Source organism: Acromyrmex echinatior, chromosome 7 (assembly GCF_024713525.1).
Source record: "Acromyrmex echinatior isolate Ae372 chromosome 7, ASM2471352v2, whole genome shotgun sequence".
Taxonomy (NCBI): domain Eukaryota; kingdom Metazoa; phylum Arthropoda; class Insecta; order Hymenoptera; family Formicidae; genus Acromyrmex; species Acromyrmex echinatior.
Window position 1 is genome coordinate 14,715,560 of NC_141858.1, and position 15,139 is coordinate 14,730,698.

The following is a 15,139-nucleotide window of genomic DNA, read 5'->3' on the forward strand; positions in this document are numbered from 1 at the left end:
GAACATATGCTGATTACAGCAAAAGTATGCGATAACTATTATACCAAACCTATGCCTAACATATCGTATATGGCATAGATTGGGCAATGTCTTTTTCTTGACTCTATGTTCAAATCAAAATTAGTGTCAGAATTAAAACATTTCACTGTGTAAAGTACATGTACTCAATATGCGTACATCGAATGTTTTAGAGTTGTTACGAAGTGTAAGGTTGAAATAAATAAACAGAAATTTTTAAATTTTACTAATTTATGAAAAACTACATAATTATCATTTCCTAGAAAACTTTTAATTATTTATATTTCACTTCTGAAGTATGTTAAATGCCGAGTATGACAGTTTTAATATCTGAAACGAAAATTAGAGAAAATATTTATATAGATTATTGCTGTTATTGTGCTACAATTATTAAAAATTTCTACAGTGCAGTTTTGTGCACTGTGTATACTTTATAAGTAAATGCGTATGTGTTATTGCTAATATCGCATACAGATATCTATTTTGTTAACAAAGTACTCATAATACCACAGTATTACTGACACTGCTATAAGATTGAAGGGAGACGGTTATCAAGAAGCTGCTTGTGAACTTTATAGGAATTGTGCTCCGTACCATGACCATGAGTAATTGTTTCTTTTCGTTAACTGATAATAGTGGCCAATCCATACAATATACAGCGTCTCCTACACTCATACTCTGTTAACGTAACATAAATGAAATAATTATTTCGCAATGAATATCAATATTTATCAACATTATTAGTATTATATGTATAAATATTTGCATATACCTATAATTTGTATTTACGTTACGGACAAAGTCCGCAAGTTGACAATGCTGACATTATACAGTAGGCAACTCGTACAACGTCAACACTACGCACTATACGGACTTTACCTGTAACATATGCACCTATATAGACTAGTTCCAAATCTATCAAGTAAGCCACCAGAATTATTATCTTTTGAAATTTTGTAACAAATTGAGATGTAAAATATTCACGACAGTTTTGCGACAGTTTTCTTTATGTCATTAACAATAAGATATAATTGTAGGATATTATTACCTTAAGAATGACTTCGTTTCCGGACCAGCAATAAATATAAATTTGTACAAACATACCAATAGTGTATACTAAAAAAGGTAGAATACCAGAGAAATTTCTAATATGTATTGATAAATAATACACGCTTGTACATAATACCAGTATGCTTGCAAAGAATTGAACGAAGAGCACCTGGTTGAATATAACATTTACCGTTTTGGCGTATCTATTAATTGTTTCATGTTAGTTTTATTAATTGTCTCATTAATTGCTGTATGATAAAGATAATTATACTATCTCGACATATAATTTTATAACATAATTCCCATACAAATTTAAAAATTGTAAAAAAGATTTTAACATGTATCGTTTACTAGAAGCTATATTTGTCTTGAGCAATCATTTAGACATAATTTATAATTTCGCGCAACTTGACACAGAATCATCATTTAATAAAATAATGTGTAAATTGAGAGTGCTCCGTTTCCGAGGTCATATTAGTTGTTTAATAATTTCAAGTAATGTTGGTTACTTACATTTTTTTTAGTTTAAACATCTTTTCGTCATAAATCGTCAACGATTACCATTATATTAGACAATAACGATTTTTAGATATTTAAATACGAAAAATAAATAACGTATATGCATGCAATCACATGCGCACATATATATATAAAGAGGCATTTGAACATATGCATAGAAATTCTTACTTGTAAATGCTGAGATGATGGCGTATGCATTCCGATATCTCTGTTTTATCCTTATTCAACGAAGAGACTGCATTTCCCAGATAGTTAATTGTTTTATAAATCACTAATTTGTGAAGACGACTTTCGAAAATTTCGAACTGGGCACACGTATGTAAAAACAATCCAAAGACTAAAATATCCGTGCTGACATTTATCATAGTGGCAAAAATTAAAGTTATAATCTGGTGGATGGATATAGTCCAAAATGCCAAGGGTATAGTGTAATTAAATGGCAACCATATTCGATAAGGAAGATAACCTTGCATAATATTCACTACTGATCCTATTGTAACGCCTGTAAGAGAGCTCATCGACAAAAGCATGTATTTTATCAAACATGATCTGTAAATATAGAAACAAAATTTCGTAAACTTTTGTATAGTTACGATTAAGATTAAAATTCATTTATATTTTTAATTTGAATAAATATATAATGACAATTTATTTTCTATGCGTATGTAAATGTGTGCGTGTTTTAAAATAATATTTGGAGAAGTATAAAAAGTTTTTCTTAATTAAGCAAAATGTAAATATTTATTACTTTTTAAATGTAGCAATGATAATTTTAAAACGTAATATCATCAAAATTCAACACTAAGTGTAATTCAACAAAAGACTTTCTGGCTGAAGTTCTAAAACATACGTTGTATAATGTTAATTGAATTCTTTGTTCTGTATATCAGTACGCCAATTAAATTCTTGCGATGATACTTTATGCGAGTTATACTAATATTTCACTGTAAGATCTTTCTAATTATACTTTTTTACCTGATGAATGTATCAAATTTCGTTTTTATTGCTATTTCATCCTCGTCACGAGGTTTACACGGTGTTTCCATCAATAATTGTATCAAATTGTTGATCGCATTCCGACGTATCACAACGATAGTAGCTTTACAACATACGGCAACAATGGTCAAGAACATTAGAGTATTAGTGGCAAAATCATCAATATTATCGACAATAAGAATTATATCCATAAATTGGGTTACCACCAAAAAGTACTCCGAGAATATTACCATAAAGGTAAATACATTATACAGCAGTTTTGCACCATTTGATGACCACTCATTAGGTCGCCACATACCACAAAGGTTATATATTAAAAAATTTAGAGAAAGTATTTGCATATTTTGGTTTCTTTTTATTTTGACCTTCTTCTTTATATATAATTTACTGATACGCACAAAAGTATAGTCTTTTCTCTACATAAAATATCTAAAAGAAAATTTGAAATATTGCGAAAAATATTTTTTCTTAAATAGATGTACTAAATTAAATATCCGAATATCCATATGTAGAGACATATAAGATATGTAACATCCGTACGTAAAATGATCCGTATATAAGAAAAATTAAATTTAGTGTAGGAGGCAATATAATATTTTATAAAATATTCTGGATTTATGTAATTAATTTTCACAAACTTCGTACTCTCTTACTATTGAATTGTACTTACTACTGAACATTTACTTAATACTAAATATTTGCGATAAATCGCGTTGCAATATTATTTTGTGTATAATTTTATCTTGAATTATGAATCGCGAACGATCTCAGTTAACTATAATGCAATGTATCATTCATATGAATACAATTAGAAGGCCTTATAAACATTATCGTGCACCTCTTTCGGAATATCGTTTCTTACAATTCTAGCTATTATTACAACAAAATTAACAAATGCAGTAGGCAAATTTTTCACTATTGTAACGATCAATAAAATTTATTTAAATGTAACCGAGCACGTCTTGCGACAGACTATGTATAGTTTTATGTACTTCAACTTCTTAACCCTAGTATATCATAGTATCATTAATAACGGTCATTAAAAAATCGACATAAAGTCGATTAGACATTTATTACGTGTATATTCTTTTCCGCTCTTGAATATGTACTATATATACTATAATTGTATTAAATTTCCTACTTGCAACCATCTATGGATATCTTTTACAACCCTACATATTGTAGTTATGTTCTCATCGAATAAAATATTTGTATATCTTCATGTTTATCAGAATTGAGTGAAAGATCGTATGTCTCGCAAAGTCTTATTTGTTATATAAGAGATAATAAATAAGAGATAATGTGTGGGCATTGTATATCTGACTGTAACTTTTTAACAAAGTAACTTATGGAAGGTCTTGTTTTCTAGGGATAAAACTAAAAAGAATTTTAGTTTTATCCCTGAATTCGATTTTGACATCAGAATTCTAAAATGTAAATTTAAAAAAATCTTTATTATGAAACTTGATTTAAGAGGATTTTTGATATCACTTGTCATAGGATTCATTATCAGAATTTGAAAGTCAATTTAGAAATTAGTATTATCTAATTGCTTAGATTGATGAACTTCAAATAAAGCAAATCCAGAAATTTGTTACTTCCAAATTCCGAAATTTATAATTATAATAAATTAATAATTTTTGCAAAACTCTATTGCGTATGATTGCCATATTGAATTTACTTGAATTTTTTATTTTTGACTTTGGATTTGAATAAAATATTATTAAATTAGTCCACAGGTCAAATTCCATAAAAATCGAAAACCAACAGTTTATAAAATAAAAGAGAATGATCCCTTATGATTGTTTTGCTAGTCAACTTTTAAAATAGATCAAAATTGACATATAATATTGGTTTCCACATTGACTTTCAAAGTTTGATTAATAAGCACTGTGACTTGATCTTCCTTCATGGAGATGTTTTCATCGAATTTTAAAAGGATACATTCAAATTCAGCGATACCGAGAATTTTCTAAAACCAAGTATCACATTAAATTATTTTTTTGAAATTTGAATTTTCGAATTCTAAGAACCAGAATCGAATTCAGCGACCACAAAAATCTTTAGAAAACGAAATCTTCTACAAGTTGCTTTATTAGAACTGTCTCGTGTCCTCAAAGGGTACATTACATATAATATGTCGCTTCTCGATAAATACGTTACAGTTGATAATATAAATACATAACTGTACATGTTTTAAAAGAAAAATCATTTTCAAATGTCTTCTCAGAAAGTCTGAAAGACATCTAAAAAGCATTTTTTAGAAAAATTTTAGATACATCTTTTTAAAAATGTCTTTAGCATGTTTTTTTTAAGAATATTTTTCGTATATCCATTAGAATTAAATAGAAAATCGTATTTATTGCAAAGTCTTACGTTATAAAATGGCAAGACAAGTACGATAAAGATAAAAAAAAATACATAGTATAGTATTTCCTAAATTAACTATAATTATATGTCGAGTATAACAAGTATATAGAATAATTATGTATTAATCTTATATATACCACATGTGTGGCATAGATTGAGAAATTATTCTGTTTTGATTGTAACGTCAAAGCCAAAATTGTTGTATAATATTGCTAGTGTATATGTAAATTATTGCATTGCATTGCAATGTGCAAAACATATATATTCATTGCGTGTGCACTTGTATGTTGAATTGCATGTCACATTTTTATTTTTTATTTTACACACAGATATCTATTTTTTAATCATTTTCTTTCCAATTATACTTACAATCTCTTGTACGATACTATATTAAATTTATTTAGAATATTGATATTGATATGGATTAATAATATTGATTTTTACTGTTGGGGGACAATATTCGTTTTCTCTAATTATTGTCAGCAATGTAGAATTTAAGGTATCAGAGAAGAACTACAATTAACAATTACAAGTTTTATAATAATGTCATCTTTACAATTTGTTAAGCTTGCGAAGTAAATGAGCAGGCAAAAATTTGCAGTAATTAATTTGTAGCCAAAATGCTATAACATTATTGTTACATCCAAGCTCACTTTTTATTATTTATGTCTCACTTTTGTAATACATTAAATGCAGAGTATGATATTTTTAAAATCTAAATGAAAAGAGTCAGAGATATATTAATACAGAAGACTGCATATTTGCTTACAATAAGAATAACATAAAATAAGAGTAATACAAACACTGCTGTAAGATTGGAGAGATAAGGTTATCAAGAAGCTACTGGTAAATTTCATAGGAAGTGTGCTGCGTAACATGATCATTAATAGTTCTTTTCTTTCGTTGACTGATAGTGAAGGCCAGTTCATATGATATATTGCATCTCCTACGCTCATACTCTATTAACATAAATAAAATAATTATCTCTACATAATAATATCTACTGAATTATTTTATTGAATACTTTGTACAAAATATATGTATACCACGATACATGCATTTTATAAACATTCTTTTATACATGTAGGTACATATACGTATTTCGTAAAATCGCCTATTATAGGATAGGCTCTTAATATGAAATAGCGGAGTTTCCATTAAAGTAAGTAATAACCAAAGCATGTAATCATTAGTTTCATTATGAGCTTAATACTCTCAGGATGAAATCTATTTAGTAGAAAATTCATTATTTAATCATGCAATTGTTGTAAAGAAATTTATGAAATTGAATGTTGTCAAGTTGTTATTGAGACGAATCTTTAAATCTTCTTAATATGCATAATAATAAATAAATATTCAACAATAAATTCTGCATGCAATAATAGAGTAAGATCGTATTAATAGGAAAATATATATGATGATTTGCTTAATTGTAAAAATCAGATTCGATGTGAAATTGTAAGGCATAGGATTCGTAATATGAGGTATTTAGAATATACTTATAATTTCTAAAAATTAAGAAATTTTTTTTATTTTCTGGCCATCTCGTTTTATAAGCATATAAGTTTGATATAATTGTTTGATATAATGGATTCTAATCTTAGGATTATTGTATTTAAAAATCACAAAGAAAAATTAAACAAATATTATACAATTATTATGTATATAATTATATAATATAATAATGTATATAATTATATATATAATAATATATATATAATTGAGATTGAAATTTGCTGTTTATCTTTCCATACTCAATTTATGATATGCTATTTCTCTTTATAACTTACAAACTAAGCTTCGGGTGAATTTTTGCGAAAGTAAAAATCGTTTCAGAATACAGCCAGGAATATGTCTCTTTAAGGACAAAAAGTTATTTTGAATCACCCTGTACAGAAAGCTTGTCTTTGATTTCCTATTATAAAGTACCATCTTATACAAGGAAATCCTTGTGTCTCATATTAGGAATCCTTTTTTTGAATTAGCAAAATTTGCAATTTTTTAATAAAAACTTTCATATACAATAAAATGTAGATAATTTTATTTTCTGATAGTATTACCGATTGCTAACTTTTGACAATAAAACTTGAATAAATCTCTTACAAGATTGATATAAAAATAGAAGCTAAGATTATAAATTAAATAAATTACAAGCCTTTAAAAAGATACATATATCTCATAATAGGCATCTTTACCCTAATTATGAAGATACATTCGTGATTTTGTATTTAATTTACAAACTTTTTAACTAAGTTATGAATACAATCTTACCTTAAGTATGACTTCATTTCCCGACCAACAATAAACATAAATTTGTACGAACATACAAATAGTGTACACTATCAAAGTGGCTGTTTCGGATAGCGTACTATGTGCTGACAGATAATATACACTTGTACATAATACCAATATACTGCCAAAGAATTGGACAAAGAGTACCTGATTGAATATGACGTTTACCGTTCTGGCATATCTGCAATGACAACACTTAATAATTCATGTTATAAAATTTTCTTATTATTACATATAGCATACATATAACATTGTAACTTGCTTAATTTTAAGAATCAGTAAAATATTCTGGCGTTTATGATTTATTACAATAGCAATTGCATAATTTTAATAAGCATTGAAGTATGATGTATCTATTTTTTTTAGCAAGGAATGATCCTTTAAAATCACTTTAAAAATCTTATCTTTTCCAATTAACAATTCCACGATCAAGTTCGAAATAATTGCGTCATTATAAATGATTTTTTTGGGAGACTTTAAATATCTTTCTATCCATAAAAAGAGAGAGAGGAAATATTATTATTATTATGACGATAATTTATAGATAGAGAAACTAATATACATATATTATATTGATGAACATCACTAAAGATGTATGAATATGCACAGACGAAATGATTCTAACTTGTAAATCTTGAGGTGATGATGTATATATTTTGATATTATCGCTTTTTCTTCATTTGACGAAGGAGAAGAGTGTTCTAAATATTTAATTTTATTTTTCATTAATTTATTAGTTTTATTAGTCACTAATTTTTGAAGTCGACTTTCAAAGATTTCAAATTGAGCGCATGTTTGCAGAAACAATCCAAAAACTAGGGTTTCCGTGCCGACATTTATAATAGTAACAAAAATCACTGTTATGATTTGTTGAACAGACGTAATCCAGAATATTGGAGATACATTAAAATCATATGGTAGCCATACTCGATAAGGTAATTGACCTTGCATAGCATTTAGCACAGATCTTACTGTAACACCAGTAACAGAACTTGTTGCTAAAAGTGAATATTTTATCGAGCATGATCTGTAAAAATATATAATTAAGATTATATTTACTAAATGTTTCTGTCGTAGTAATTGAAAATTATTTGTATTTTTAATATTTACAAACATTTATAACAAATTTTATTGTAAAATTCGATTATTATTCCATGAGAAACGTACATAAAGAGTAAATTATGTATACATATATATGTATATGTATATTATTATATATATACACATACTTTGATAATTTTAAATTATTTAAGTGTGTTATATAATATTTATTAATTTACTATTTAAATGTTGAAAATGGATATATCTTAGAAACAAAATTCAATTAAGAAAAAAATTAGATTGCTTTTGTGGTAGAAATAACTTTTTTAGCCTGAATTAAACTCAAATCAATTCAATACCGGTTAGATTAAAAAAAACGCTTAAATTATAGGCGTTTTAAATGATGACGAAACATTTTGGCTATCAAAGAATTACAACAATGGCAAAAACTCACTTGATAAATTTATCAAATTTAGTTTGTATCGTCATTTCGTCCTCGTTTCGAGGTTTACAAGGTGCCGTCAATAATATTTGCACCAAGTTAATGATCGCCTTCCGACGTACTACAACGATTGTTGCTTTACAAGTAACAGCAACAATAGTTAAGAACATTAAAGTATTTGTTGCGAAATCATCAATATTATCGACAACAAGAATGATATCCATGAATTGAGTTATCATCAAAAAGTATAACAAAACTAGTACAACAGTGGTAAACACATTGTACAGTAGCTTAGCGATGTTCGATGACCATTCAATTGGCATCCATACTCCACCGATGGTATACATTAAAAAATTTAAAGAAAACATTTGCATATTCTCTTTATGATCAGCTCATTAAGATGTTGCGACAAGGATGTAAGTATTTCTATATATCGAAAAGAATTGTTGATGCAGTATTGCGAAAAAAAAAACTTATATCTTTTATTTATTGTAAATTATATGATTATTTGATGGCAATAAATATTATTTATTTAATACATAGATCAGAGATTCCTAAAATGTAGGTCGCGACTTATAAAAATTTAGAATGTTAAATTACACTTTGTTACCCAATCAGCACTGAATATTAAAAAAATAACATTACTTTAAATCCGAAGCGCCATTACGGTCTGAGTATTAAGATGTTGAACTAATATATATATTTTCAAACAAATGAATTAATTTCAGAAATGATAATTATATGCCGATATGATTGTTGGCATTAACGCAATTGATCTGAAATATTAATAATCCCCCCAAATTCCCCAAATTAATCTTAAAAAACTGTAATAAACTTATTGCGAAAAATATTTAAAAAATATTTTTTAAATATTGTGTACTTCATTGTACTAACTCGCGCGTTTTTTATACAACTTTGCATATATGTGAAGTTGGATTTTTAACAATGTGGAACCATAATCAAATTTCGATATAAATTAAAATTTTCTAATTTTTTATGTCTAAACAACTCACATTGATATCGATGTTAAAGCTATTATTAACAAAAGAAAGAAACAAAGACATTCTTTACACATATCTTATTATTATATATCTAAGAAATAATTTATAAAATTATATTTTATAAAGAATTAAAAGAGCATTATAGTATACATAAATAATTAATTTATTATTACTTGTTTATCACTTTTTTATATTTAATAAAGAATTAACAAAGCCATTTACTTATTTAGATGAATTATTGATGTTTGTTGTTTTAAAAAGTAAGTCGCGATCTATACAAGTTTGGAATATGCTGATGTAGATCGTATATAACATTAATTAACAATTGAAGAGAGAAAGAGAGAGAGAGAAAATTATAAATATCTGTACACTTTTTCGGAATACTGCTTTTCACATTTTTAATAACACAACAAAATTAATAGATGTTAATATGGATGTAAGTTTGTTTTTTCAATGTCGAAAAGACAATATTAAATTTCAACTACAACAAATAAAATTGTGCACTCGTATTACATGAGACTATGAATTTATTCGTTTAACTTCTTAGTCTTATGCCAGTGACGGTCATTAGCGCAGAGCCTATTATAATTTATTATAGTACATGCTTATTTTCCTTTTATGCGAATAGCGTAATAACAGCTGTAGAAACGAATGCAAAGGTCGACTTACTTGTAATGAGCAAGGGGTGCATTTACCCCTTGTATCTAAACATATTGTCTATTCCCATCGAATAAAATGTTTATTCACATTCATGTCAGAAAAGTAATGGAAATAGTTCAGCGAATATAAGAGACTATATTTCCCTTACTTTATTATCTTGTCTACAAGTTAAGAATACGTATATTTTTTGCTGTACGTACATAATTGCGGTTTGTCTCTTTACTAAGTAAGTACGAAGGTCGCTGGTAGAATTCTTGTATCAATTCTTGTATACGTAAAGTATCGCACAGAGAAATGTAAGACTCGTAGAAATAATATTTTTCTTTCTCTATTAACTGAATTAATCAAATAATTTATATAAATATCATTGTTTATGTATAAAACTAAATCGTTGCACATTATAATTTCAAATTGGAATATTTAATATGTTAATATAATTATCTCTTAAAGAAATATAACTTTATCGATTAATAATTAATATATTATATACAATCTACATATTCTACATTATGACATTTCGTATAGAAATTATATGCAGAAATGAACAGCACAAAAAAGTCAATATAAAAGTGCGTTCTGAATTTCTCATAAAGCGCATGATGCTTTGTCCTTGTTGTTCACCAAATAATAAAGAAGAATAAAATAATACATCATGCGCTTCATGCATAATTCGGAACGTACCCTAAGAATACATATTTTGACAATTCTGAAAATCTGAACTTAACTTTAAATTTTTTTTTTCAAAGCGATCATATTTTGTATTTGAAATTAATTATCTCGAAAATATATGAAAAAAAATCAACAATAAGATGAGTTTTTGAGACGTTAATTAAAATGTATATAACCTACAGTACAGACTTCAAGGAGACTTCCTAAAACATCGAGAAGCTAAGATCGTTCCTAAGATCGTTCTTTTGGATGAAATATGCTGTATAGGAACAATTGTATTGTTGATAAAATTTTGCTGCAACATTGCAAAAATTTATGTGAAAATATTGCAGCAATATTGCAATCGACTTTGATTTAATTCAATTTTTATTTATCATTTTGTAATCTAATGCATTTCATGCATACATTATACACGCACCGTTAGAGATAGATTAAGAAATAAAGCGCATAACGTCAATCGCATGTGCCAACATTAATAGAATAGATATTGGAATACATTTTGCAATGAGCGATTTATCTATTGTATTATATGATATCGTATACATAGTGTATTGCGAAAGATTACAGTTTCAAAATTGTTGCAGAACATTAAATGCGGAGAAAGACATCTTCAGAAGCTGTAAAGTAAAATCAAAATTTGATAGGAATTAAGCACCATACTTATAAGAAATATTATAAATCTTTAAAAACTGACATTGCCATAAGATTCCAGAGATAATGTCACCAAAAAACTGCTGGTAAATTTAATAGGTTTTGTGCAACGCTTCATAATCATTAGTAGATCTTTTTGTTCGCTGATTGTCATCAACATCCAATCCATATGATACGCTATATCGCTCAATCCAGTACTCTACGCAAATAAAATTGATTAAAATAAATGGAATAAGCAAAAAAAAGCTAGTTGCAGAAGCCTTGTAGAGTTTTTGTTTTGCAATAAAAAATATTTTTTTCTGTTCAAATGTGTCTTTAGCAGTTATTACCTTGAGCATAACTTCGTTTCCAGCCCAGCAATAAACAAAAATTTGCACAAACATGCTGAATGTGTAGACAATTAAGGTAGCGACGTCTGTAAGCGTCAAATGAGAAGACAAATGGTACACAATTGAACATAATACTAAAATACTGACGAAAAATTGAACAAAGAACACTTTGCTGTATATGCCATTAATTGTTCCGGCAAGTCTGTAAATGTTTATACATATTATATATCACAAATAACATATTACAAATGCATAGTTGGTGAATTAAATTATGGATATTGTTGTTGTGTACACTTACGTTGCGCGCGCGCGCGTGTATGTTTGTATGTATGTGTAGGGTAAAATCTAAAACTCACGTGTTTATGACTGAAAATTTTCGTTGTATCGTATTTAAATTTTAAGCGATATGATTCGCTAACTTTAAATATATGCTTATATAATTTAAAAACTATTATGATCTCGATATTCTGTTATCAAGATTTTCATCTCAAAATGATCTTAGAAATTTATATTCTTAAGTTGTTACGGTCTTTACCGAACATTCTATGTGTATATACAATATATATATATAAATACACACACACATACATATATCGAGTATTATTATTTATTTATTATTAATTATTATTTATTATTTATTAATTATTATGTATTATTATTTATTATTTATTATTTCGAGTATTATTATTATTTAATATTCTCAATATAAATATATATAAAAGTAACTTTATCATTTACAATATATGACAAACCTGATTATGCATAAATGATGGGAAATGTGCTTCGACAACTTGCTTATTTTGCGTGATACTTTATTCAACGAACTTTTCGGAAATATTTCCTCTTCTCTGCGTTTTACCATTCTTTGAAGGCGATGCTCCAAAATTTCAAATTGTGCACACAATTGTAAACAAAATCCTAATACTATAGTTTCCGTCGCGATGTTCACAATCGTGGCAACAATTAGAGATACGATCTCTTGAAGGGACGTAAACAAGAATAAAAGAAATGAAGTACAATTCCAAGGTATCCACATGTTATAAGGTAACTGACCCTCTAAAACATCGAGTATTCCTGCCGTTACAGCACCCACCGCCGAAAACGTACATAAAAGTAAGTAATATATGGAATACGATCTGTATACAATTTTTAAAAATATATTAGAAACATATCTTACGATAAGGATGGTATAAGATTGCAATAAAGATTCAAAATTATACATTTGAATTTGACGCAATTCTGAACGTGAAATATTGTATGTATCACTTTAACTAATCCTGTTAGGCTGCGTTCGAAAACGTTATCCGTGTGTGTATGATATAATATATCATGTTATCCTTGTTTAACATTGGATGAACAATGAGGATAAAACGATATGTAGGGGCACTCAGATAACATTTCCGAACATAGCCTTACCAGAACAGTGAAAGGCACGAATACACAAAACGTGTATATGCGATACGTTTATAATTGCATAATAATGATTTAGTTCATTTGTTTTAAGTTCAGAAAAATTAATTTAATTTAATTTGTATTAAGATTCTTCAATTTTACTTATTTATTCGTGTATAAAATTTTACTAACTCTGTGTATGTATCATCACATATTTATTAATTTATTTATTGATATTGTCGAAAGTCACACTGATAATTATTAATTGATATATGTATACCTGATTGTATGATCGAATTTCATCTGGATATCAGTCTCATCTTTATCACAGGCTTTGCATGGTTCATTTTGCAGAATTTCAACTGTATTGACAATTCGATCGCGATAGATAACAGCAGTAATCGCTTTGAATATTAAGCTGATTGTTGAGAAGAAAAATGGGGAAGTCGATGCGAAATCTTCCACATTATCGATAACAAAGATGATATACAGCAAGTGAGTCAACATTAAATATGACAATAAATATATCGTGGAAAAAGTGAACATACTGTACAGTAACTTGGAGCATTTTGAAGACCACTTGATTGGTCGCCATAAACCACTTATAGTATACAATAAGAAATTGAGAGGCAGTATCTGCATTTCTACAGTTTCTACAACCAAAAGTAATAAATTCTCATATTTATTGAAAAAATAATCTGTATTTGAAATAATATATGACATTGGAATATATAGAAAGTGTCTTTTTTTAAAAATGATTATATCTTTTAAAAATGTTTTTCTAAACTTTGTCCTACTTTCTGCACATAAATCTTTATGAATATGATATTATATAAAGAACTTATATGATTAACTTTCAGCAAATGTCATGAATCATGTAACTACGGTTTGTACGTTTTCGTGTATCTGTAAAAATAACTAACACAACAATATATAAACGTGGCAAAGGTTCGTAAGACACTGTAGATAAGTTTATGTCATTGCCCTATGCAACTTAAAATTAATGATTCATTAATAACTGCAGCGGCATCTTGTCGATACCTTACTACCGGTATCAGACTTGTAATTATAATGACGTTGTTGTTTTAATCCAATTGAGGAAAATTATCCCTTCCGATATATTCCAACATGTTGTCATATTCCCAGGAAATAAAATATAGTTTTATACAAGCGTTTATTATAAAACTCTAACAAGTATAAAAAAGAACGTGAATAACATTGAGTTCTCGACTGGATCAACTTTATTTTCTTTGCAGCATATTTGTATTTTTTAAAACAGATTTGTCTCTATTATTACGAAATAATTATTTTTTAAAATATTTTATTTTGCTGTGGAAAAGATTTTCTAAATTTTAAATACAATATAATATTTAATATTGCATCAGAGAAAATAAAGTTGTTACATGTACACACAGTGCATGCATTGCGCTTATGTATGTAATAAAATATATAATTATCTTTCTAAAATATATAATTATTATATCATATAATTTATCACACACCTGCATATAGACACAATAATACTTTATAGAGAAGACAAAAGAATTCTAAGAATAATCATAAGTATTTTAAGAGGAAAAGTTGTGCGTGCCAATTAATTTTTAGTATTTTCAATATTACATTTTTCTGACCGTAGACATTAATTAATCATCAATAAATCGACGTTGCAAAGATGACTGATATTCACCTTTTTATTTTGCATAATATAT

General features: G+C 27.2%; 3 protein-coding genes across 13 annotated transcripts; all 3 read right to left on the reverse strand.

Moving 5' to 3' along the window:
* Positions 1 to 231: 231 nt before the first annotated feature.
* Positions 232 to 5,348, reverse strand: LOC105153992 (putative odorant receptor 71a). Of its 4 annotated transcripts, XM_087408125.1 has the most exons (7): positions 3,254 to 5,348; positions 2,563 to 3,012; positions 2,054 to 2,136; positions 1,756 to 1,924; positions 1,067 to 1,271; positions 541 to 696; positions 232 to 348 (listed from the first exon to the last, which is right to left on the reverse strand). In XM_087408125.1, the coding sequence occupies exons 2-7, from the start codon at positions 2,922 to 2,924 to the stop codon at positions 304 to 306; spliced, it is 1,020 nt and encodes a 339-aa protein (XP_087264251.1). In that variant the 5' UTR covers positions 2,925 to 3,012; positions 3,254 to 5,348; the 3' UTR covers positions 232 to 303. The 4 variants fall into 4 exon arrangements, with proteins under 4 accessions (XP_087264251.1, XP_011067501.1, XP_087264253.1 ...); XM_011069199.2 differs by having other exon boundaries at positions 1,756 to 2,136; XM_087408127.1 differs by lacking the exon at positions 3,254 to 5,348 and having other exon boundaries at positions 1,756 to 2,136; positions 2,563 to 2,686; positions 2,814 to 2,904.
* Positions 5,349 to 5,584: 236 nt separating this feature from the next.
* LOC105154218 (odorant receptor 10-like) lies at positions 5,585 to 10,417 on the reverse strand. 4 transcript variants are annotated; one of them, XM_087408117.1, is made up of 6 exons: positions 10,331 to 10,417; positions 8,741 to 9,154; positions 7,871 to 8,272; positions 7,225 to 7,426; positions 5,757 to 5,912; positions 5,585 to 5,668 (listed from the first exon to the last, which is right to left on the reverse strand). In XM_087408117.1, the coding sequence occupies exons 2-6, from the start codon at positions 9,100 to 9,102 to the stop codon at positions 5,624 to 5,626; spliced, it is 1,167 nt and encodes a 388-aa protein (XP_087264243.1). In that variant the 5' UTR covers positions 9,103 to 9,154; positions 10,331 to 10,417; the 3' UTR covers positions 5,585 to 5,623. The 4 variants fall into 4 exon arrangements, with proteins under 4 accessions (XP_087264243.1, XP_087264246.1, XP_087264244.1 ...); XM_087408120.1 differs by having other exon boundaries at positions 10,243 to 10,332; XM_087408118.1 differs by lacking the exon at positions 10,331 to 10,417 and adding an exon at positions 10,099 to 10,320.
* Positions 10,418 to 10,874: 457 nt separating this feature from the next.
* Positions 10,875 to 14,878, reverse strand: LOC105154219 (4-vinylanisole receptor-like). Of its 5 annotated transcripts, none has more exons than XR_015545767.1 (6): positions 13,711 to 14,874; positions 12,791 to 13,174; positions 12,039 to 12,240; positions 11,753 to 11,908; positions 11,477 to 11,675; positions 10,875 to 11,353 (listed from the first exon to the last, which is right to left on the reverse strand). XR_015545767.1 is itself a non-coding variant. In XM_087408107.1 (6 exons), the coding sequence occupies exons 1-6, from the start codon at positions 14,151 to 14,153 to the stop codon at positions 11,628 to 11,630; spliced, it is 1,158 nt and encodes a 385-aa protein (XP_087264233.1). In that variant the 5' UTR covers positions 14,154 to 14,878; the 3' UTR covers positions 11,407 to 11,627. The 5 variants fall into 5 exon arrangements, 4 of the variants coding, with proteins under 4 accessions (XP_087264233.1, XP_087264234.1, XP_087264235.1 ...); XM_087408107.1 differs by lacking the exon at positions 10,875 to 11,353 and having other exon boundaries at positions 11,407 to 11,675; positions 12,791 to 13,016; positions 13,092 to 13,174; positions 13,711 to 14,878; XM_087408108.1 differs by lacking the exon at positions 10,875 to 11,353 and having other exon boundaries at positions 11,407 to 11,675; positions 13,711 to 14,083; positions 14,354 to 14,874.
* Positions 14,879 to 15,139: the final 261 nt, after the last annotated feature.